The sequence below is a fragment of the Rhinoderma darwinii genome, chromosome 6 (assembly GCF_050947455.1).
Source record: "Rhinoderma darwinii isolate aRhiDar2 chromosome 6, aRhiDar2.hap1, whole genome shotgun sequence".
NCBI lineage: Eukaryota > Metazoa > Chordata > Amphibia > Anura > Rhinodermatidae > Rhinoderma > Rhinoderma darwinii.
The window spans coordinates 48,278,309-48,304,428 of NC_134692.1; the positions used below are offsets into that span (position 1 = coordinate 48,278,309).

Genomic DNA, 26,120 nt, shown 5'->3' on the forward strand with positions numbered 1-26,120 from the left:
GGGTGTAAGGGGGCAGTTGGGGGCTGTATACTGTGTGGGGTGGGCATTATTATACTGTGTTGGGGCATAAGGTGGCCATTATATTGTGTAAGGGGTATTATTTATCTTATGTAGTGGTCACAAGGGGGCATTATACTGTGTGGGGGGTCACTAAAAGGCATTATACTGTGTGGGGGCACTTCGGGGACATTATACTGTGTGTGGGTACAAAAAAGGGCATTATACTGTATGGGGCCACTTGGGGGACATTATACTGTGTGTGGGCACTAAAGGGGGCAATATACTATGGGGTCACTAAAGGAGTCATTATACTGTGTGGCAGAATTTAGGAGACATTATACTGTGTGGGGGCATTAAAGGGGGCATTATACTATGTAGGGGCACTATAAAGGGCATTATACTTTGTGGGGGCACCAAAAACGGCATTATACTGTGCGTGGGATTATACTTTTTTATGGGGCATTTTTTTATGATGGGGTGGGATATCGAAAGAAAATTTTGCACGGAGCGCCATCTATTCTAAGGCCGGCTCTGCCTATATGGGTAGCGGGAGAGATAACCACAGTGCATTTTGTTAATGCAAACTGCAAGGAATTATGGGTCATGTGATCCTTTTTCTAATCTTTCTAATCTAATGGCGTCTGATGCTTGTCGATGGCCGCCATATTGCTCGTGACCCCCGAACCACAAAAGTTTCCAATTTTTCAGAATTTGAAACTTTTGTGAAATTCGTATAGAATAATTTCGCTCATCTCTAATAATTAGATAACTGCTAACAACAACTATGCAGAACTGCTTTGGCCAGTAGGACGTTTTCTTAGTTCTAGAATCAGATGTTGTTTAACAACACCATGGCTAGCATTGCCTTAAATATATTTTGAATATATGGACCATGATATATATCCATTCACTTTTTAGATAGGAATTTACCCCATGCTTTTGTAGAGCCTAATGAAGTTTATAACATAATCACATCACATCTCAGTGTTTGAGCTTTATTAAATAATTCGTCTCCAAAGGTTTGTCACTTCATGCATCTGACCTTTCTGTTTAATAAAAAACAAGAAAGTGGAAATTAGCACCCATGTGGGGTCCGTGCCCTGGTATTTAAAACATGGAAACCAAAGGAAGGAGGGGTAGAGACAAAAAGCTTAATTGGAAATATTGGCTGTTAAAATTAACTCCTTCATTTCCAGAATTCAGTACAATAAAGTTCAAGAAGTTGAATACAAATTAATAATTGCCTTAATACAATATCAATAATAGAGACCATTTACAAAATAAGCTTTTATGTTACAGCTTATCAATACATGCACACAAATAATAAAAGTGACTTCCAATTTATTCCATTTCATAAATGTAAGGTGCGCTCACACGTGGCATGCTTGCATTGTATTTTCGCAGCATACAAATATGCTGCAGAATACTGTACTACAAAGAATGCTTACAGGAAAGATATTCTGCAACGTGGACAGTTTTCTCTAGTTCTTGCATTACAGAATATTTTTCTGTTGCGGAAATATAATGCATGTTCTCTACGTATGAGCGCACCCTAGGAAATATTTTTTTATTTTTTTTATGAGTATTTGTTCTTTGCGAGATTGTTTTTTAGATATGATGTAACAAAAAGCAGAAAGCAAAAAAGGAAAATGAAGGTGAACGCCCATAAAACCCTTATGCCTCAGGCACATGACAGTGTGCGCTGGCCGGGTCCCATCAGTCATACGTGGAAAGATAGGACATGTCCTATCTTTCCACGGATCGGAGAATCACCCGCTAAAGTGAATGTGAATCGAGTGGCACTTGGTCGTGTGAAACTGCACTTAAGAACATTTCTTTCCTTAACTTCACCAATATATTATGGCTGGGTCCAAACATGACATCCAAGACACAGCTTTGTCATGGTTGTAATTTACTGCAGGGTCCTGATGTGCATACAGTAGTTCAAAATGCTTGTTCCCTGCTATGGGGTAAATGCAAGATAAGTTAAGTTACTTTGATTTGAATTGTAGAGGATTTCTAGTAGTCTAGATAAAAAAGAAAAAAGCAAAAGAGAAAATGAAACCCGTCCCCATGCTTACAGGCCTGTCAGAAACTTCCATGGGTGCAGTTTTTGCCTTTACTACACCCCCCCCCCCCCCCGACATTTTACACACCGCCACAGATAATGCTTCTGACTTTTGCCGTGGGGCACTGTGATTTCTGTCTACTCCCCTCGTGTTATGCACCACATCCTAAGGTCTCATGCACACGAAGGTATTTCTTTCCTCCCGTAAATACTGGCGTAAATACGGGTCCTTGGTCACACGTATTCGACCCGTATTGCACCAGTATTTATGGATCCGTGCCCGTAAATACGGGTCCGGTGTCACCAGTATTCCACCCATATTTACGGGCACGTTTTCGCTGGAAAATTACACTGCATTAATCGGCAGCCCCTTCTCTATATCAGTGCAGGATAGACAGAAGGGGCAGCCCTTTCCGTAGTAAAAGTAAAATAAATTCATACTTACCCGGCCGTTGTCTTGGTGACGCGTCCCTCTTTCGACATCCAGCCCGACCTCCCTGGATGACGCGGCAGTCCATGTGACCGCTGCAGCCTGTGATTGGCCTGTGATTGGCTGCAGCGGTCACATGGGCTGAAACGTCATCCCGGGAGGCCGGACTGGAGGAAGAAGCAGGGAGTTCTGGGTAAGTATGAACTTCTATTTTTTTTACATGTTGATCTATATTGTGATTGGTAGTCACTGTCCAGGGTGCTGAAACAGTTACTGCCGATCGTTTAACTCTTTCAACACCCTGGACAGTGACTATCCACTGATGTCGTCTAGCAACGCTCCCGTAATTACGGGTGCACACACGTAATCACTCGTAATTACGGGAGCCCCATAGACTTCTATGGGCCTGCCCGTGCCGTTATTATGGCCTGAAATAGGACATGTTCTATATTTTTCAACGGCACGGGCACCTTCCCATAAGCATACGGGGAGGTACCCATGGCCAATAGAAGTCTATGGACCCGTAATTTTACGTTCGTGTGCATGAGGCCTTAATCCCTTATAAATTCCAATACAGTGTCCATAGCGTGGCATGAGCCCATACTATATGTTCATGTGTCTGCAATTTTTTTTCAATTCTCCAAGGACTAACTCTTTATAGCGTGGATTGTGCTTATAAGCAGCTGCACTAGAGCTAATGGTAGCACATGTATAGCATCACCTCTACATAACTACTTTATGTGCCTCCAATTTTACACAGAGTAACACAGAAATGTTGCCTTATGAAGTACATGCAATTTCCTGAAAAAAAAAAAATTGTGGCATGCAGCGTTGCTTCTAGAGGATAATATGGTATCCCAATGAAAGCCATCCTTTTCAATGGAATTACACCAGAAAACTGGCATACTCGCATTGATAATCATGCCCCATAGTGCCTTCCTGGAAAATGTAAAGCCTATTTCACTATATTGAACATTTTTATGTCCTATACTTCATATAAAGAGTTTCTCCAGGACATTAATGGGTTCTCTTAGTTATACAAAAAAGTGGCAGTGGCAGGAGGGATGCATTTAAAAAACAAAAAAAAAGCCATTACTCACCTCACAGATCTCCGGCGTTCCAGCGCTGCGGCATCGCTCTTCCCCGCCGCTGTTTATTGAAATGGCTGCAGCAATGACATGCCCGTTTACCCACATGATCGCTGCAGCCAATCACTGGTCTCAGTATGTTTACAGCACAGGATTGCTGAGGCCAATAATTGGCTGCTGCGATCAGATGGGTAAATGTGCAGGTCATTGCTACAGTCATGTCAATAAACAGCAGCGGGTAGGACTGGAGCGGTGGCACTGGAACGCCTGCGATCTGTGAAGTGAATATTCGCTCAGAAAACCCCTTTAAACATTGATGGCCAATCATTGGGGGTCCAACCTCTAGAATCCCTGCCATTCAGCACATTGAACGGGCTCTGGCGTTCCTACAAGCATCACACCCTCTTCATTGTTTACACACGCTCAGTGGCTTGTACATACTGGCGGCTGTGACACTGCAACTCAGTCCCATTCAAGTGAACTCCCGGAGAACCCCTTGAATTTCTGGCAGGTATATAGTATATACTTGTACCAAATTGACACACATCTCTGAATATGGCACATGTCTGATGAAATCTGTGCCATTTTAACAAATATAAAACTGACAGAAAAATATTTTTTTTTTTTTTTACAAATGAGCCCCAATATTTCCTGATCATTATGGTGCGGAAGATTTCAATGCTTAGCCTCCTAAAGCAGCGAATGGCCCAAAGGCAGGAAAACACTCAGCGTGATTAATCACATATAGTAAGTCGTCTGCAAAATGCACAGCTGGGAAATCAAAGCAAAATGTCCCAAGTATATGCACTAAACCTGAACACTGGGAGTTATCCAACCACAAAGTGTTATATACACAGTCCACACAGATTCCAAAACTTCATCCAAAATAACTTTAGACATAAATCATTCCCAATAACCATTTTATAGAGGCACTATCAATAATAATACTAACAATGCAGCTTGTCAGTGATCATCAACCCTACTATTTTTTTCTTTTGTTTTTGCCGGTGAACTTGCGCCTAAAAATAATAGTCATCATTTTCTTTGTCAGAACTTTACTTCCCTATAGAATCTCACAATTTTCTTTAAATATAGAGCAACTCTTGCCAAATACATGAGTATTATACCCTAAGGGGAAGTTCACAGAGGGCAGTTTGGTTAATGTTTTTTTTTTAAAAATGTAGTCAAAGTTAAGAATTGTTTTTAAAGGGAGAGACGTATAATAGAAAGACTAAAGCTGGCCACATACATAAGATAGCTCTGCTCATTCGGCTACCAGCTATCTCACCCAATCTACCAGAAAACATAAATGCATGGCTTTCCCAAGCGTTTATGTTCATTCAATACGGGAGAGAAGGACAAGCCGCTGCCAGACACTTCTGGGTTTATAAGACAATATAGCCTGTGTACTGAAAAAGTAAAATGTTATATGATGTTGGAAGGGAAGTGTTAAACTATATGGCCAAAAGTATGTGGACACCTGAGCATCACATCCATATGAGCTTGTTAGATATCTCATTCGAAAACCATGTGTAATGACAGGGTAGGGAGACAGACGGGTGAACCCTAATCTACCCGCCACTCAGTCCCTGCCTACTTGCAATGACCAGTCCTAAGCAACGGGGTACAACTGGGCGACGGTCCCTACGCTCAGTAAGTGCAAGACAGACAAACAGACAAGGGTACACAGAAGCAAGGGAAACAGGGCAGCTGCCCACGGAGACACCGTGAGCAACAAGAGTAATGAACGAGCCGAGTCAAACCAGGAGAGAACAAAGTACAAAACGCTGAGCAGGAGAGTGGTCAGAAAGCCAAGGTCAATAACAAGCAGAGGATGAGTAGTACAAGCAGCAGCAGCAAGCCAGGAAACAAGCATAGAAGAATCACAGGCAAAGGAGGAACAGGAAAGGCAGGTATAAATAGACAGTGGGCGGGAGCTAGCTCCGTCTGGCCAGGCTGTGATAGGCTCTCCCACTCCTAAGCCTGCCATCTTGAGTGGTGGAAGATGGAGTCAGTCTCACAGACATAGGAGCAGGTGCAGACTGATTGCCCACGGGCGTCGACACAGAAGCTGTGTCTGGCAAATCCTTTACACCATGAGTGTTAATATAGATTTCTGAGTGTGTCTGTGGGAATTTGTTCCCATTCAACCAAAATTGCATTTGCGAGGTCAAGCACTGATGTTGAACAAATAGGTCTGGCTCGCAACTCACGTTTCAATACATCCCAAAGGTATTTGATAAGGCTGAGGTCAGATCTCTGTGCAGTTCCTCAGCATCAAACTTGTCAAACCAGGACTTTAAGGCCCTCACTTTGTGCATGGGGAACAGTCATGCTGGAAAAAGAACGAGCCTTCCTCAAACTGTTGCCACAAAGTTGGAAGGAAACAATTGTTTAAAATGTCTTTATATGGTGTAGCATTAACATTACACTTTGCTGAAATTAAGAGGACTAGTCAACCCTGTCCTTTATCCCTTCTCCACCAAATTTTACAATGCGCAGTATGCATTCTGGTAGGTAGCATTTCCCTGGCATCCGCCATACCCAGATTTGTCCATCAGACTGCCAGATACTGAAACGTGATTCGTCATTCAAGAGAACACTTTTCCACCACTCCAGAGGCCATTGGTGGAGTGCTTTATACCACCCGAGCCGACGCTGGGTATTGTGCATGGTGAACTTAGGCTTGTGTGATGCTGCTTGAACATGAAATTTTATTTTATGAAGCTCCTGATGCACAGTTCTTGTGCAGATGTTACTTTCAGAGGTAGTATGGAACTCTGTAGTGAGTGACACAACAAGGATAGGTGATTTTTACTCAGTGCATGCTTCAGCTCTCGGCAGCCCAGCTCTTTGAGTTTGTGTGGTCTACCGCTTCGTAGCTGAACTCTTGTTACATCTAGACGCTTCCACTTCACAATAAAAGCGTTTACAGTTTACTGGGGCAGATATAGCAGATCAGAAATTTCACGAACTGACTGGCAAAGGTGGCAAAGTGACTGAGCTCTTCAGTACGACCCCTACTACTACTACTATCAATGTTTGTCTATAGAGTTTGCATGGCTGTGTGCCTGTTTGAAATGGGTGTGACTGAAACACCTGAACTCAATAATTAGGAGTGTTGTCCCTATACTTTTGGCCATATAGTGTATATCATATTAAAATTAAAGTGTTGTTACATGTTACATAAATGTATATACTTCATGATAATAAGTTGAATTAGAGCAACATTTTTTTTACCTTACTGACTGTAACTATACAACTAAAATCTTAAATATATGGATTGACCATGCTTAATTTCCTCTGTGTCATAAGACAATATATTGCAGAGATAAAGAATTTAAGAACATTTTACCTGCTGGTATTTTCTGAAGGAAAGGGGTTGTGATGTCGCCATGGTCTCTTGGGGTAACATCCAGCTGTCTATATGTTGGAACCTCCGGTTTAGATGACGTGCCAGCTTCTCATCTGGGGTCAACATGAACCTTCTCATGTCATCCATCTAAAACCGCATGAGAAATTAGATTGATAAAGGAATGAATACAAGTATTGTCAGGTTGAGAAAAGACAATGCAGGAGTCTTATGATTAAAACAAGTGGAAATTTACTGGTCAAAGCCACTGTGGATTTAGTTTGGATGCAATAAAGTAGTAACTACAGGGTCCTTCGAAGCTAATGTTACCCTAAGGTATTAAACTAAAGGACAAAGTGACAATGCTGTAAAATGTTTCGTCCAGATCAATCGTCAATGACATGTTGGACAATGTAATATTCCCAAGATGGAGTGTCAGTCATAAATCTAATGCTAATACTGATACTTGGAAGCAGGTCATTTTTACAATGTAACTCACATCCTGGTTGTCTCACCGACATAATTTATGATGGAACACTTAAAGCCTTCTTCACACACACTTTTTGTGTGTTGTTTTTTATTGGCGAAAAAAAGCTACACAAAAAGAAATATTTTTAAATAAAATGGTACATGCATTTTTTATGGCGTTTTTGGTGGCGTGTTTTGCTAATAGTGTGTTTTACTACCTTCGTTTTTTTTAGGTGGCGTTGCAAATCATGTGATTCAAAGATCATGTGATGCAAAGATTCCTCTTTACAACACAGGCTTTTTTCTGTAAACTCCCCCCCCCCCACCAAAAATGACATAAAAAACGCACTTGTGTAAAAGAGTAAAAGAAAACCTATAGAAGTCTACGGGTCATAATGGCTAAATGATGCAAATATCGCTTCCTGCAGTTTTGGAAACATCACCAAAAAAATAAAAAGCAAGGTTTGTAGGGATTTTATATTTTCCCATTGACTTCAAGCTAAAACGGCTGTATGTGAATTCACTCTAAGAAATGGCATAGAATTGTGCTGATTTATGACTATTACCTTTATCTATCACTGTTAAACGCGGGTCTCCGATGGGTTGTCATGGCAGCCGGGGGCTTGATAAAAGCCCCCAGGTCTGCCCTGGACATATGCCTATTAGGACGCGCCGGAGGCACGTCCTAACAGATTGCCTGTCAGATTTACACTGTCAATTTAAAAACGCATAGAACAATGGTGGAATTTCAGTTTTTTTTAATAATCCCCCCAAAAAAGTTAATAAAAGTTAATAAAAAAATTATATGTACCCTAAAATGGTGCTATTAAAAAGTACAACTAATCCCACAAAAAAACAAGTCCTCATACAGCTATGTAGACGAAAAAATAAAAAAGTTGTAGCTCTTTGAATGCGACTATAGAAAAACGAATAAAATAGCTTGGTCATTAGGGCCTAAAATGGGCTGGTCACTAAGTGGTTAACTATTTATACTTATTTGTAACATAGAGTTGTTTTTTTATGAATTGAGCAAATACCAGAAGGCATTGGTATATCTTATTCCTTTCAAAATTGTCGATGCTGTAGCCATGTGGCTATCAGTAGATGGCCAGCAGCAATGTGATGAGCTTGGGTATAGATTCTGAAGAGGTATTAGTGTGTATTCACACGTGCAGGTTTTGATCACATTTTGTTCAGGTTTTTTAATGCAGTTTTTGAAGCCAAAATCAGGTATGTGTAATAAAGGGAGTGAAAGTATAAAGGACAAATAATACTGTTCCTCTTATTTGACCACTCCTGAATCCGGCTTTGGAAGCTGCATAAAAAACCTGAACGTGTGAATACACCCTTAGGCCTTATTTACACAAACGTGTGTCCGTTTTGCGCGCGCAAAAAACGCCGCGACTTTTGCACGTTGCATTTCCGTGTGTCATAAGTGTTTGCTGCGTGGCTGCGTGATTTTCGCGCATATGCCATCCTTATGACACGCGGTTTTGATGTTTAGAAACAGAAATGAAGGAGGTCGTTTTATTATTCCCTTAATTTCTTCAACAACTGTAGCACGAATCACGCGCGGCACACGGAAGTGCGTCCGTGTGCCGTGCGCGGTTTTCACACACCCATTGACTTTAATGTGTGCGTGATGCGTGAAAAACGCTAAAGTATAGGACATGCTGTGAGTTTCAAGCAGCGGACACACGCTGCGTGAAAAACACGGAATATCTGAACGGCCCCATTGACTAGCATAGGTCCGTGCGACTACGCTCGTGTAAATAAGGCCTTAGGCAAACAAATATAAGACGTCTGATAGAAGGATAGTACTAACTGGAAAATGTCTCACCTGATATAAACCGCTACCTGTTTTGTCAGTACTTGGCACTCTTTCTTCCAGAAATGAAAACGTATTTCTTGGTTCACATCTGAAATAAAAAGCCATATGTTGTCCAAGGTGAGGTTAATATCAGCTAGTATTCAGATAATTAGCCCCGATTTACAGTTTACGTAAAAAGATTACCTACATAAAAGTTGTGCAAGGCCCTGTTCACATCTGCATCGGGGCATTCCGTTGTTGTGCTCCGTCAGAGGAGCAGAACAAGGGAATGCCGGATGCAGCGGTTCCATTGCAACACGGACACTACCTGCGGCCGAAGGAACCCGTTTACTGGGTTCCGTCGGCTTTACGTCGGGGTGTTCATGGTTTTATTGGAAACAAACGTGCAGCATGCTGTGCTATTGTTTACAGTAGTCTCTGCCGGATCTATCACAGAGGCCTCTAAAGGAACCTCCAACGCAGATGTGAGCAGGCCCTAAGGCTGGTATTAGATGGCCGAAAAACAGCCTAACTTTGTAAATACATTGCTTATATTGGACTGTTTCTAAGTTACAAATTGTATGAGGGTATATTCACATGCACCAGTAAGTAAGCACCATGGGTGTTTTACCACAAATGACATTGGATTTTTTTATGCATTATTTTGATTCCACTTTAATTACAAATGAATCATGTTAGAAATGTTTCAATCACAAACAAAGAAAAAAAACAACAAACATTTTATGGAAAAATGTATTTTCCATCACGTAAAATCACATTATACATCAACATGATCAACATCCCAAAAAAAAGTGATGTCTGGTCCATAATAATACATCACTTATAACATAGTTCTTAAAATCATATTTACAACTTGTTTTTATTGTCGTATTGGAAAATATTTTTTAATAAACAAACAGTAAAATAAAAACACATAGAAGTAAAAAAACAAGCACCAATGAGATTAAATACAGACCAAGAAGACTCCCATAGATATGGTAGCTGGGTTCACATGGACAGAAGATGAATTTTACAATGAAATATTTGTTGTTTGACCTCCTATTCTTTGTAGGTGATTAACCCCTTTAGGATGCAGCCTGTTTGGCCTTCAGGACACAGCCAATTTTTTCAAATCTGCCATGTGTCACTTTATGTAGTAATAACTTTGGAATGCTTTTACCTATCCAATGCTTTATGTTAGTGAAAAAATTTGGTCGATAAATTCAATATTTATTTGTGAAAAACACCAACATTTTGAGAAAATTTGCAAAAATTTGAATTTTTCTAAATTTAAATGTATCTGCTTGTAAAACAGATTGTAATACCACACAAAATAGTTACTAGTTAACATTTCCCATATGTCTACTTTATGTTTGCATAATTATCTGGAACATCCTTTTATTTTTCTAGGACATTACCAAGCATTAGAACTTTAGCAATTTCTTACATTTTCAATAAAATTTCAAAAGGCACTTTTTTTCAGAGACCTGTTCAGTTCTGAAGTGGCTTTGAGGACCTTATATATTAGAAAGTCCCCATAAATTACCCCATTTTAAAAACTACACCCCTCAAAGTATTTCAAAACAGCATTCAGAATGTTTCTTAACCCTTTAGGCCTTTCACAGGAAATAAAGCAAAATACAGGTAAAATTTTTGCCGAAATTCATTTGGAAGGATTTACCAGAGAAACGCAAATCAATATTTATTCTGCTGCTTTTAGAAATATCCCACATGTGGCCCTAGTGGGGTAATGGATTGAAGTACAGACCTCAGAAGCAATGAAGCACCTAGTGGATTTTGGGGCCTCCGTTTGATTAGAATATATTTTAGGCACCATGTCCGGTTTGAAGAAGTCTTGTGGTGCTAAAACAGTGGAAGCCCTCCAAAAGTGACCCCATTTTGGAAACTACAACCCTCAAGGAATTTATCTAGGGGTATAGTTAGCACCACCGTTTTTTCGCTAAATTTGTTGAAATTAGTCTGTGAAAATGAAAATTGTTACAAGGAATGAAGGAAAAAAACTCTTCTGATTACGGCAATACCCCATATTTGGTAATAAACTGCTCTTTGGACCCACGGCAGGGCTCAGAGGGGAAGGAGCGCAATTTGAATTTTGGAGCGCAGATTTTGCTGGAATAGTTTTCGTACCATGTCGTGTTTGCAATGCCCTGGAGGAATCAAAACAGTGGAAACACCCCAAAAGTCACCCCATTTTGGAAACTACATCCCTCAATCAATTTTTCTAGGAATACAGTTAGCATTTTGACTGAAAAACTTATTTGCAGCATTTAGAGGAATTAGGCCGTGAAAATGAATATTAACATTTTGTATACAAAAATGTTGAATTTTTCATTTTCACAAGAGATAAAGGAGAAAATTAACTCCCCAACATTTGTAAAGCAATTTCTCCCGAGTATGGCAATACCCCATATGTGGTAATAAATGTTTTTTAAATTAGAAATTAATTAGTCCTTTCAGGACTGATTCTTTTTTTGCCTTTTCATTTTAGTTTTTTACTCCCCGCCTCTCAAGAGCCATAACTTTATTATTTTTCAGTCAATAGAGTAGTGTGAGGGCTTATTTTTTGCAGGAGGAGTTGTAGTTTCTATTGACATCATTAAAAGTACCATATAATGTACTGGGCAACTGAAAATAAAATTATTTGCGGACTGAAATTTGAAAAAACTGTGATTCCTCCATTGTTTATTGGGTTTCGGTGTTACGGCTTTCCCCATGTGGTAAAAACGACAACTTAACTTTATTCTGCAGCTCAATACGATGACAATGATACCAAATTTATATAGTTGTTTTTATATTTTACTACTTTTACAAAGAAAAAAGTAGTATTTAACTATTTGTTAAAAAAATATTCTTTTGTTTCACCACATTCGATTGAGAGGTGTGAGAGCTTATTTTTGGCAGGACGAGCTGTAGTTTTTATTTGTATCATTTTTTAGTACATACATCCTTATTTCTTACGGCGTTCACCGTACACTATAAATTACATTTGACTTTATTCTGCGGGTCGATACAATTCCGGCGATACCTTATGTATATAGCTTTTGAATGTTTTGCAGCGTTTGCAAAATAAAATCACTTTTTATTTTTAATAATTTATTTTTTGTGTCAGTCAAAAAAGCTGTGTAAGGGACGGGTTGTAGTTTTTATTGGTACTATTTTGGGGTACATGTAACTTTTTCATCACTTTTTATTCTATATTTTGGGAGGGGTGGTGACCAAAAAAAACGATTCTGGCATTGTTTTTAATTTATTTATTTTTGAGGTGTTCACCGTGCGGGAAAAATAACATTATAGTTTTATAGTTTGGGACATTACGAACGCTGTGATACAAAATATGTGTAGTTTTTTAACGTTTTCATTTTTTTCCTATACGAAAATCGTTATTTTTTTTAACTTATAACTTTTATGTTTACACTTTTATTAACTTTTTTTTTTACGTCCCACTAGGTTGCTGCTTGAATGCATTGTCATTACGACATTCCTGTCACTCTGACAGGAATTCTATCAGGACCAGCTCAAGGCTGGTCCTCATAGGCTTCAATACATGGCAGACCCGGAGGCCATTGTCTGGCCTCCGGTTTCCATGACAGCCATCGGCAATCGCATCGTGGCAGAGCTTCATAGGAGACTGTCAGTTGAAAGATATACTAAAATACATTAGTATTGCAGTATATCATGCATATTATGCAGTATATCATGCAAGCGATCCAACGATCACTGGTTCAAGTTCCCTAGGAGTGTTAAAAAAGTTAAATAGTTTTTCCTGGTCGTCCCACGCAGCACCACAGAAACAAATTTGTTCGTTTCCCACTACTATTATTAACAAATAGGAACTAATCTCCACCCCTTCCCTGTGTCTTTTTTTCCTTCTGCAATTGGACAGGTGCTACTGCTAGGATCCCTCTGTTTTTCTGTGGGATCCTGGCTTATTTTTCTCTGCTAGACCTTTTAAGTGAAGTCTGGCAGGGGTGTTTAATTGGGGGCGCCCTAGGTACTGCAGTAGCTCCTCTTTCTCATTCCGTTCCTATATGTAGGCAGTGCGGAGGCTTGATGTATTGTGGTGTCGCTTCAGGCCGAGGCTAGGGGGCGGGGCCTTAGTCTCTACACGGCTCTATTGTCTGTGATGTGGGCTTAGCCGCGCCTCCGTGTTTCGAGGCGTGGTCGGGCCGTGATGTCAGTTAGTGGCACCCTCATCCCTGTGTAGGGAGGCGTGGCCGAGTGTGGAGGCTTGGTTTAGAGCCGCATAGGTAGGCGGTCTTGGGGGCAGAGCCAGCACCGCCAGGTAATGACAGCCAGCACCATATCATCCGTTCTCCGGTTGGGGTTTCAGACGGGAGAAGAGCCTGTTTTTTTGAGGATTTTTTCCTGTTTGTGCAGGGCTAACTGCACTGGTATAGAGGGGCGGGCTTTACTGAAGGAAGTATTATCCGCCCAATTAGAGGCAGAGGGGCAGACCCTTTTTGGTAGGAGGCTGGCTTGTCCCTCCTTGACTTGCCCATATTCAAAACGCAAGTTGAAGTTAGCTAGTTGTCTGTGTGGATGTATCTACATGGGCTGCTGTGCCTTCTGTTAGCCCGTTTAATTTTGGGGGTTGCTATGTGATTGCTTTCTTGTTGATTTTAATTTATTATTTATCTTTATAGATGTGCAGTAGTGGGTCAGAGGACTCCAGAAGATATGAGCAAAGGAGTGGAAAATCCTCATCTAAAAGAAAGCACTTGTCATGTGATAATTGCAAAACCCCATTTCCTGATGGTTGTCAAGACAAGTTGTAGAGAAATTGTGTGCAGTCTACCACAATGTCTCGCAAGATGAAATCCTTCATAAAGGAATGCGTAGCTGAATCCATTAGAGAACTAGGATCTTCTCGCTCCCAGTCACCGTCCAATCACCCTTTTAACCCCAAGAGAAGGGCTTATAGAAAGGATGCTTCTGTGTTGTCGTATGGTGACTTACATGTCATAAATGAGGTGTATACTTCGGCATCGGAAGAGGATGAGGATCCTATGGGGGTTCTGTTTCCTCTTGAGAAGATAAACCGTCTGATTCAGGCGGGGAGAGCGGTTGACCCAGAGATAGCATCAGAAGACTAGGAGATTCAAAAGAGACTCAAGGTCTTTTATATAGATGACACAGCTAAGTTGTTTATGAAACAGGAGTGGAATTCACCGGATAGAGCTCCAGTAATCAATAAGCCTTTTAAATTGAGGTTTCAGATTCAGGAAGAGCAGATTAAGGAATGGGAGAATTCTCCTAAGGTCGATGTGGCTGTGGTAAAGTTGTCCAGAAGAACCCTTTTGCCGGTTGAGGATGGAGCTAGTCTTAGGGAGCCCCTTGATCGTAAGGCGGATGCAGCCCTCAGGAAGTCATATGGTGCCGGGGTAGCACAGTCCAAAGTTGCAATTGCCAGTTAAGTTGAAGTCAAGAGTCTCAAGGACTAGCTAGCACAGTTGAAAGATGATATTCAGGATGGTGTCCAGGGACATGATCCCTTGAAATCCTTTAGATACATGTCTTTGGCCACATATTTAATCAGCGATTCTTCTAGTCAGTCCTTCAGACTACCAGCCAGAAGTATGGCGATATCTCAGGCCGCAGAGCCATATAGCTTAAACCATGGATGGCTGATTGGAAGCCCAAGAACGCATTATGCGCTATGAAGTATAAGCCTGGAAGGCTGTTTGGAGAGAAATTAGATGAACTGATGGAGAAACTTTCGGATAAAATAAGGAAATCTCTTCCTTTCTTTCAAAGACCCAGAAGAAAGTCTCAAGGAAGGGACAGATCTAATCCATCTTCCTCTTCCTCCTACAATTTCTGATGCCAGGTTGCCACCAGTGGGAGGAAGACTTCAGGTGTTTGCTACAGTCTGGCAGGATCAAGGCTTAGATCACTGGATTGTACGGGTCATCTCAGAAGGCTACATAATAGATTTTCAGTCCCTTCCATTGGCAAGATTCCAGGTCACTTCCTTACCTCCACATCCTCAGGCAAGGGATGTTCTCATGGCCTCTATTCGACAATTCATCCACAAGAGGGTGTTAGAAGAAATCCCTCAACTTTCAAGAGGCAAAGGTGTCTATTCTCCTTTATTCCTGGTCCCAAAACGAGACAGAAAATTCAGGGTAATTTTAGATCTAAGGTACTTGAACACTTTCATAACAAAACACAGGTTTCGGATGGAGACTATAAGATCCGCTACGGAGGGGGATTTCATGGCCACTTTGGACCTCATGAATGCATATCTGCACATCCCCATAGGAAGATCCTGCAGAAAGTTTCTCAGAGCTGCCGTTCCAGTAGAGGGTGTAATAAAGCACTACCAGTTTACATGTCTTCCGTTTAGACTGTATTCAGCCCCTTCGATTTTTATGAAAGTGGTGGCGGCCATGATGGTGAATAGGAAAACTAGAGGAATCATGATATTTTCCATATTTGGACGACTGGCTGCTGATAGTCAGGTCGGCCAGTCAGCTTCAGAATCAGCTCCAGGAAGTGTTGATGTTTTTGCTCAACTTAGGTTGACTTATAAACCAAAAGAAGTTGAATTTAATTCCAGCACAGAGGTACCCGTTTTTAGGGTTCATCCTGGACTCCGGGGAGATACGGATTGCTTTCTCAGAGAGACTTAAGAACTTAGTAACCCAGATTAAAATTCTGAGGCTGGTCAATGTTGTATCTGTCCACAAAGTTATGAGGACCATAGGTCTTATGGCTTCAGCCATAGAGGCGGTCCCATGGGCCAGATGGCACATGAGGGATCTCCATCAGAACCTTCTATCCTAATAGAACAGATTCATAAAGACTCTAGAAGAGTTCATGGTTATCCCTTCCTTTTGGCCCCATCAAATGTGGTTTCCCAGGTTACTCCAGATGGCCAGGGGCAACTTCTGAGATTTACTGCATCGCCCAGATCTGTTATTACAGATTCTGTTTTGTCAGAATGTCAAGATCCTTAGACTGACGGCCTGGAAGTTGACAGGCCCATACTGACCGAGTTCGGACTACTTACTTTGGTTATAGAAACTGTGATACAATCTAGAGGACCTGCAACTTTCAAGATCTACAAAAGTGTGGTTGAAACCTCTAAAAGATGTCAGTGGCGCAAGGAGAGGCAGGGAGTGAGATCTCAGTTAAGGACATCTTGTAATTTCTCCAAGCCGGGTTTGATAAGGGGCTATAACCCAGCTCCCTAGCAGTACAAATTTCTACCCTATCGGCCTGGTCTGGGAAATCTTGGGCCAGAGAACCTTTGGTGAAGAGATTCGTGAATGCTACAAGGAGGCTCAGACAAAGGGTCTTAGAACCATACCCTAACTGGAATCTCCCGCTGGTTTTGAGGGTTCTTACATAGTTCCCTTTTGAGCCCTTGCAAACGCTAATTATGAGGATGTTAACCTTCAAAGTTTATTTTTGGTCGTATTCACGTCAGCTACGAGGGTAAGCGACATCCGAACTTTAGCATATAAGGAACCTTACATATCTTTTCTCCCAGGAAGAGTGGTTATGAGAACACTACCAGCCTTTCGCCCTAAAGTACCGTCAGTAACGAATATCAATCAAGAGATATGTTTGCCATCATTTGCGATGAAGGAGACAGATGCCTCAGTTCAAAACCTGCACACACTAGATGTGGGTAGGGCTCTACAGTTATACATTGAAAGGACTAGGTCTCTTAGGAAAGTAGAGAATTTGTTTGTTATGTTTCTTCCAAGAAAGAAAGGATTTAAGGCTTATAAGGCTATGTTAGCTGGATGGCTAAGGAAGACTATTACCCTTTTTTATAAACTAGCAGGGGAATCCTGAAGGAGTTCGCACCCATTCAACCCGAGCAATGGCCTCTCCATGGGCAGAGAGAGGAAGGTTTCTAGTAGAGCGGATCTGTGCAGCAGCCTCATCGCCTCAGACGAACACCTCATAAAGCCCTATAGACTGGACATTGGGGCTTCAAAGAAGCAGCCTTCGGACGTACAGTTTTGTCTTCATCTTGCCCATCCATATGATCTTGCTATATCCATTTGTTTCACTGCTGCTAAGTAGGACGACCAGGAAAAAAGTAATTATACTTACGCTATTCTACTTTCCTGTAGTCCAAGCAGCAGCACAGCGTTGTATCCCTCCCAATAAATTTGTTTTCTGCATGTATGGTATTCTTTTTAAAGACACAAGGAAGGGGTGGAGATTAGGTCCTATTTGTAGTCTTGTTAATAATTTTTTGTTTCTTGGCACCTCTCCTACCAGTAGTGGGGAATTAACCCATTTGTTTCTGTGCTGCTGCTTGGACTACAGGAAAGAAGAATAGCGTAAGTATAATTCCTTCTTTTTCATATATATATAAAAATATAAATATATTAAAAGTAAAAAAAAAGCCCTTTTCCCATTTACCCCCAAGTACAATATAAAAAAAAAAACAACTGAAAATGAACATAGCGGGTAGTGCCGCGTCCATAAAAGTCAGTTTCTACTGCATGGTGAACGCCGTAAAAACGAACCCCCCCCCAAAAAAAAATTTAGGAATCGCTGGTTTTTTTTCCATTACACACCACAAAGAAATTGTGCTATTCCTCATGTACACACATTTGACTCCTTATTTTGAAAAGTTACCTAAAAGGTTAGTTATGCTTTGAATCCTTCCAAGACTCATTTTATGATACATAGATGTGTCAGAAAATTATACTGGTGTGTGTTTCTATGTTGGGACATGGATGGGGGTCTCTGCTCTTCACTGTGCAGGTCCACATCTAGATTTTGAAAAATTTGTTTTGGTTGAATTTCTGCTATAAATTCTATCTTTTATCAACTGACACATTTCCTCTAGCTCTGGAGTGCACCTTGTAAATTAAAATATTTGCTGTTCAGTGATTTTCAGCTTCTAGTGCATTCATATATTCTCATTATAACTCTTCTTCTCTCCATCGTATTGCTAATCACTTCATTAGCTGGGCCCAACTCTGCAACCCAAGCATCACCTCAACCATTTATTGTGAGAGAGGGCAAGGTGCAGATAACAGAGTACTGATCAAAGTTAGGGTTGAAGCATTGTGATGAATCATAGTGATCAACCGAAGGATACTCTAAACAGGCATCAGAATGTGTAACAAGATGACAAAGCTAAGAGAATTCAATTCAGAGCTGTATTTATATTTGATTCTCCCTTGTGAGTGAATACAGAATGAATAATTGTGCCCGTCACATGCTTATGTCCCAGCACACAACACCCCTTTCTATTTTCATATTCACTATAGGCTTATTTCATTTATGGCACCTATTGACTGTAATCTACTATTGAAGTAACGTGCCATAAGGAAAACTGAAGATTTTACAGCGAAGGGCACAGAAGATTAATGAAGCATATGGCTATACGTAGTACTGTAACAAATGCAGGTTTGTACAATTCATCTAAATTGCGACATACAATTTATAAAGTTCCTGGGTATATATTTCAAATGGACAGTAATTTCCAGTAGCATTGCTAGAATGTAAAAAAAAAAAAACCTGGAGAACTGGTTTCCCAAGGATGGGAGGGTGGGGTTTGGGGTTGGAGGTTTGTAAAAAAAAAAAAAACCTCAATGACTTTCAAGTTTTTCATGGCATTTTTTAAATAGCGAAGCCTAAAAGAAAAACGCCAGAAAAAAATGCCATACCATGTTGCATTTTGAAAAAAATGCCACTGAAATAAAAAACGCCACAAGCCAAAATGCTTTGTATATAGTATTTTTTATATTTCCTCATAGACTTTAAAGTAACAACTGGCTGCAGCATTTTTGACCTGAAAAAAATGTTGCGAAAAACGCCAAGGAAAATGCCACCGAAAGTGCAAAAAATCGCTTTGTGTGAATTCAGCCTAAATATTTTTTCCAGTTAGGACCCCTTGCAGAGTTTGCTGTCAAGATTATCCACTATGACAGCCTCAATTTTCCCTATGTCAGCCTCACTGCTCCCTGACATTAGCAATACCCGCTTTTTTTAAAAATTCCAGCCCATACTTAGGGTATGTTCACACGGCCTATTTACGGACGTAAATCGGGCGTTTTTGCCCCGAATTACGCCCGAAAATAGCGCCTCAATAGCGCTGACAAACATCTGCCCATTGAAAGCAATGGGCAGACGTTTGTCTGTTCACACGAGGCGTATATTTACGCGCCGCTGTCAAATGACGGCGCGTAAATAGACGCCCGCGTAGAAGAAGTGACCTGTCACTTCTTTGGCCGTAATTGGAGCCGCTATTCATTGACTCCAATGAATAGCAGCGCTAATTACGGCCGTAATTGACGCGGCGTTCAAGCGCCTGCACATGTCGGTACGGCTGAAATTACGGGGATGTTTTCAGGCTGAAACATCCCCGTAATTTCAGCCGTTACGGACCCTCGCCGTGTGAACATACCCTCACAGTAACTCCTGCTTGCAGGCTTCTTTCTTAGGGTATGTTCACACGGCGGGGGTCCGTAACGGCTGAAATTACGGGGATGTTTCAGCCTGAAAACATCCCCGTAATTTCAGCCGTACCGGCATGTGCAGGCGCTTGAACGCCGCGTCAATTACGGCCGTAATTAGCGCTGCTATTCATTGGAGTCAATGAATAGCGGCTCCAATTACGGCCAAAGAAGTGACAGGTCACTTCTTTGACGCGGGCGTCTATTTACGCGCCGTCATTTGACAGCGGCGCGTAAATATACGCCTCGTGTGAACAGACAAACGTCTGCCCATTGCTTTCAATGGGCAGATGTTTGTCAGCGCTATTGAGGCGCTATTTTCAGACGTAATTCGGGGCAAAAACGCCCGAATTACGTCCGTAAATAGGCCGTGTGAACATACCCTTAGTCTGCACATCAGTGAATTAAAAACAGGGACGCAGCCAAGACCTAATGCTTGCAGCTGCTTCCTCTGCTAGTTTTCAATTGTACCGCATCCTTAGGACAGGTCTGGCGGTGTCCAGCATACACTGAATTACCATTCAATCTATTTACTGGTTGTACCACTGAATGATACCCATTGCTGACCAATGAAGACTCCCTGCACAGGCCGGCGTGATGATGTCACAGCATCACGCAGGTCTGCGCATGCGTCCGACTCGGAGGATGTGCAGCGCTCCGTCAGTCGCAGGAACAAGGAAAAGGCAAGTACTAAATTATTTTTTGGGGAGGGGGGGGGGGTTTGTGGCACTATAAATAAGGGAAGAGCAGGGTGGCACTTTATACAAGGGGGAGAGCAGGGTGGCACTATATATAAGGGGTGGGAGCAGGGTGGCACTATATACAAGGGGGAGAGCAGGGTGGCACTATATACAAGGGGGGCAGGATGGCACTACATACAAGGGGGAACAGGATGGCACTATATACAAGGGGCGAGCAGGGTGGCACTATATACAAGGGGGGAGCTGTGTGTGGCGCTATCTTCAGGGGGCTGTGTGTGGCGCCATCTACAGGGGGCTGAGTGGCAATATATACAAGGGAGGCGGGCTGTGTGGCACTATACAGGGAGGGCTGTGTGGTGCTATCTCTAGGGGTCTGTGTGGCACTATCTACAAGGGGGGCTGTGTGGCACTATATACAAGAGGGGGCTGTATGGCACTATACAGGGGAGGCTGTGTGGCACTATACACAAGGGGGAGCTGTGTGGCACTATCTACTAGGGGGGCTGTGTGGCACGATATACAGGGGTAGCTGTGTGGCACTATATACAGAGGGGCTTTATGGCGATATTTACAGAGGGGGGGCTGTATGCCACTATATACAAGGGGGAGGTGGGGGCGCTATCAATAAATGGGGTGTGACACTGTCTACAGGGCGGCTGTATAGCACTGTCTACAGGGGGGTTGTATGGCACAATCTACAGGGGGCAGTATCTACAGGGGGCGCTATCTATAAGGGGGGCTGTGTGTGGCACCTAGGGGAGGGGACCCAGTAAAACATTTGCTATGGGGCCCAGTCTTTCCTAGCTACGCCCCTGTCTTAACCCTTACATGTATGGCGGAAGTCAGAGGGGGAAGCTCTAACGCGGGGCTACAGCATCACTCTGATCATAGCTATTTAACCACTTACATGCTACTGTCAATAGTGACTGTGGCATCTAAGCCGTTAGACAGATGGTTATAATTACACCGTGTGGGCCTAATGAAGACCCCTAAGTCTGCCATTTTTGTTTTTACTTAAAGGTGTTTTCTCATGAGGGACATTTATGACATATCCACAGAACTGTCAGAAAGAGTCCCAACTCTGGGACCCGCACCTATCTCTAGAACGAGACCCCTAAATCCTGTTATACCTCTTTGTGTTCTGGCTGATTTCCGACCATGAAGGAGAAAACAGCGTAGCTCGCTGAGCTACGCTGTTTCCGTAAGCCCCATAGAACTGGATGGTAGTTACGGAAACAGAGTAGCTCACATGCTACGCTGCTTCCGTAACTGTCATTCACTACTATGGGAGTTACGGAAACAGATTAACTCCGGACCATGTAATCAGGAAGTAGCGGGAAGTTAGCGTGAGCAAAAAAAGCTGGAACAGAGTTTAGACGGCCCTGTTCTAGAGATAATTACGTGTCCCAGAGGTGGAACCCGCATCTGTCTAACATTTATGACATATCCTGGGGATAGTTTACATAACTTTAGTGGGGGAATATTATTATTTTTTTTAACTTTTAATATTTTTTTTGTATGATTGTAAAAAAAATTATTCATTTAATTTTTTCAATTATTTTTTATAGATCGCTGGTACAGTACTTTGCAATACTTATGTATTGCAATGTATTGTGATTTTCATACTTCTATTTACCCCTGCTTTTGACAAAGCTTAAAGGGGTTTTCCCACGGGGAACATTTATTAAAAAAAATGAACATATTTGGCATTATCATGTCCGTAAAAGTTTGAACTAGTCTAACATAATGTTTTTCAACAGACACGATGAACCCCGTCAAAATAAAATTGCTGTTTTTTGGTCACCATGCATCCCCAAAAAATAGAATAAGTAATAAGGTAATAAAAAAGAAAATTGCATATACAGTGCCCCAAAATTATATTGATAAAAACTGCAGCTCACCTCGCAAAAAATAAGTCCTCACACAGCTCTATCTACGAAAAAATAAAATGTATGGGTCTCAGAATATGGCGACACAAACATTTTATTTAAAAAAAAATATATATATAATATTTTGTAAAAGTAGTAAACATAAAAATATATATATAAATTTGGTATTACCGTAATTGTATTGATAAGCAAGTAAATACGTAATTTTTACTGCAGCGTGAGTGGTGAAAAATTTAATCCAAAAAACAATAGATCAATGGCTGTTTTTCTTCCATTCCACCCCACAAAATAATTTTTAAAGTTTCTCAGTACATTAAAGGGTGCTATTAAAAACTACAACATGTCCGGGGGAAAAAAGCCCTAAAAGGGTTATGTTGACGGAAAAATAAAAATGTTATGGCTCCTAGAACATGGGGAGGACAGAATAAAAAATAAAAAATGGCTGCAACGGGAAGGGATTAAAGGGGTTTTCCTCTTTCTGAAAACTGATGACCTATCCACCGGATAGGTCATCAGTATATGATCGGTATGTGTTCGACAGCCGAACCCCTCACCGATCCGGGCGCCAGACGATGTTGCCGGAAGCAGATGGCTCCGGTCAAAGAATAGAGGCCGAGCTGCAGTACTGCAGCTCTGCTCCTATTCAAGTGAAAATGAAGCAGAGCTGCAGTTCCACCGAACGGCCACTATGCAGTAGTCGGAGCCATCTGCTTCCGGCTCCCACTACTGCATCCCATTGCAAACATCCGATGCACGGAGGCAGCCGGCATTGCGGATCGGTGCGGAGTCCGGATGTCGGACACGCACCGATCATATACTGATGACCTATCCGGTGGATAGGGCATCAGTTTTCAGAGAGTGGACAACTCCTTTAAAATTACATGATTTCAAATGACTAATTCAGCCCAGCAGCACTGACAAACTTAGCTCTTCTACATCTGTACCTCAAGAGTATTTAAGAACTTACATTGCAAGCAAATCCAGGAATTCATAAAGCTGAACTCTTCCAGGCTCCACAAACCTTTGTCTTTTCTGCCTCATATACATAGATAATTTCTGCGGGGACACTGCAAAGCCACACATCTACAAGAAAACAAACATCCATTAGGGTTTCTGCACCCTCTACTGTCTCATGATTTGTGTCGTTCTACATTTATATCCATACTATCTGGCAAGCAATCACTATAATTGCTACCCCTGCCATAAAACATACTATAAGTGACCAATTAGAAATCTATAACATTGACAATAGCATAAATCCATAACATGATATATAAGAAGAATCTGATATCGTTTTTACCCATAATCCGGACTGGATTTCTGGTGTGATCACATTAGTAGACCAAGGATAGTAATATTTTGTTTTTAATTATTATTCATTTTATTTAACGTGTTGCAAAACAATACATTAAACGTAGATGGCAAGAGAAAGTCCAAAATCAGATAGGAGAAACAAAATACAATAATGCTATAAAACTGTTAGAACAGTAAAAGACCTGAATAAGTTACATTATTTAGGCTGCTCGCAAGTATAGATACAAAAATGAAAAAGTACATATTTAGGAATTTTCAGATACATCCAGGGTAGAATTTGAATCGAAGCGTAGGCCCCATGCTTTCCGACACTTGTCAGGGCAACCCCTATGCGGGTAAATCACATTCTCGAATGGAATCAAAGTTAATGTCTTCCAAAAGAAAATGGAAGGTAACTTGTTGGCCATCCAATGCATTGCTATAGTTTTACAAGCTAAAGATAAAGTTTCTCTCAAAAATATGCGTGTATGATGTGTCCATTGCTCTTCATTTAATATGCCAAATAAAGCAATATTGGTTGCACGGGAAATAGGGACTGGTAGTGAAGATGAAAGACAACCAAAGCATAATTTTTATTTTTTCTTACTTTGAGGTGTAGTAACAGTTTTCATAATCTCATTTAATGAAAAAAGTAGACACATATACAAATAAATTTTTTCAATGCCCCTAATTTCCAGACCATAGAATACAATGGGGGAAGCGATACAACTATTTGCTTCAGTTAGCAGAAAGAGAACCCCAAATTGATCAGTTAGATTTGCCAATGTATTCAAATGTGTTATAGAGTAAGGCTGAGTTCACAAGTTGCGAATTTGTTGCGGATATGCTTTGCAGATTTTATAACGGGTTTGACGCGGATCTCACCCTTTGTATTGCACACATTGCAACAAATCCTAAGATGCAGGACTCTTCCCGGTCAGTGGACTCTTTGTGCCTTATAAGCATACAACGCACAAATTAATAAATGGGTTTTTGAATGTTAACAAAGACGTAATACAGGTATTATAAAAAAAATAAAGGTATGTGGACGCTGCTTTTCTCGAGACCTCACCAGCGGTATAAGTGGTTATGGGGGGAAGAAACTAGTGACAGACTCCCTTTAATGCTTTCAAACACTAGATAATACGAATATTTCTCAATATGCATTTTATTCCCGTTTAAAACGTGTTTATATCATTACAATGTGAAATGACAAAGCCAGACCATGCAGGTATGAATTAAGCATTATGCACAGTTGCCTACTTTGTGTTGTAACCGTATGCATAATTGTACAGGGAAGACAATGTTTGTACAATGTAATTGGTAGAAGCCCATGGTGTACAGAAGTCAATAAGGAGATCCATGAATGTGACCTGAGATTGTAGTTAAACCTGTTCTGAGAGCTAAATCTCAAATAAATTGTAAAAAAAAACTTTCTGGAAATGTGGATATTAATCATAAGGACTGAGACGTATCAACCAAATTATTTTTATCCTCCTTTGAAAATGGATCTAGTCCTAGTGCAAAATAAGCATAGATAAAGTATCACATTCAGAAACAGGGAATGTATTTCCATTTAGACAAAGATTATGAAGTCTAAGTAACATTGTCTAATTGAGATTGTTTAAAGCACCACTTAAAAATATCCAATTTTACAGCCCCTCAATTGGGAGTTCACTGGGCCATTCAGTAGCAACTATACCAGCTACATTAATATGCTACATTGACTATGCTTCTGCAGATTTTCGGACGATTAGGTGATTCGAGATCACAAGCTTTTATTCTACTATGGGCCATATTTTTTAGATGGTAGACTATCATACTATCCAAACTATTGTGTGGTGGATAAATGGAATTTTACTGTATATACAAAACCTGTGTCGGATTTGGCTATATATAAACTTTAAATTGAGTTGTCTTCTACTGGACCTTTGGGGCACATTACTATTTAACCCCTTCCCTCTTTAGCCACTTTTGACATTCCTGACAGAGCCTCATTTTTCAAATATGACATGTGTCACTTTATGTGGTAATAACTCCGGAATGCTTTCACCTATCCAAGCGATTCTGAGATTGTTTTCTCGTGACATATTGGACTTTATGTTACTGGCAAAATTTGCTCGATATGTTCAGTATTTAATTGTGAAAAACACCAAAAATTAGCGAAAAATTGCAAAAATTAGCATTTTTCTCTATTTAAATGTATCTGCTTGTAAGACAGGCAGTTATACCACACAAAATTGTTGCTAATTAACATCACCCATATGTCTACTTTAGATTGGCATCGTTTTTTGAACATCCTTTTATTTTTCTATGACCTCACAAGGCTTAGAACTTTTCAGCAATTTCTCACATTTTCAAGAAAATTTCAAAAGGCTATTTTTACAGGGGCCAGTTCAGTTGTGAAGTGGTTTTGAGGGCCTTATATATTAGAAACCCCAAAAAAGTCACCCCATTTTAAAAACTTCACCCCTCAAAGTATTCAAAACAGCATTTAGAAAATGTCTTAACCCTTTAAACATTTCACAGGAATTAAAGCAAAGTAGAGGTGAAATTTACAAATTTCA

General features: G+C 40.9%; 1 protein-coding gene across 1 annotated transcript in view; it reads right to left on the reverse strand.

Annotated features, from left to right (window-relative positions):
• LOC142656299 (uncharacterized) overlaps positions 1 to 26,120 on the reverse strand; it is a 154,989-nt gene that overhangs the window by 35,551 nt on the left and 93,318 nt on the right. The window contains exons 6-8 of the mRNA XM_075831193.1: positions 23,228 to 23,343; positions 9,247 to 9,325; positions 6,942 to 7,088 (exon numbers count right to left, since the gene is read on the reverse strand). Coding sequence (XP_075687308.1) covers positions 6,942 to 7,088; positions 9,247 to 9,325; positions 23,228 to 23,343 — 342 coding nt within the window. The remainder of the gene's footprint in view (positions 1 to 6,941; positions 7,089 to 9,246; positions 9,326 to 23,227; positions 23,344 to 26,120) is intronic.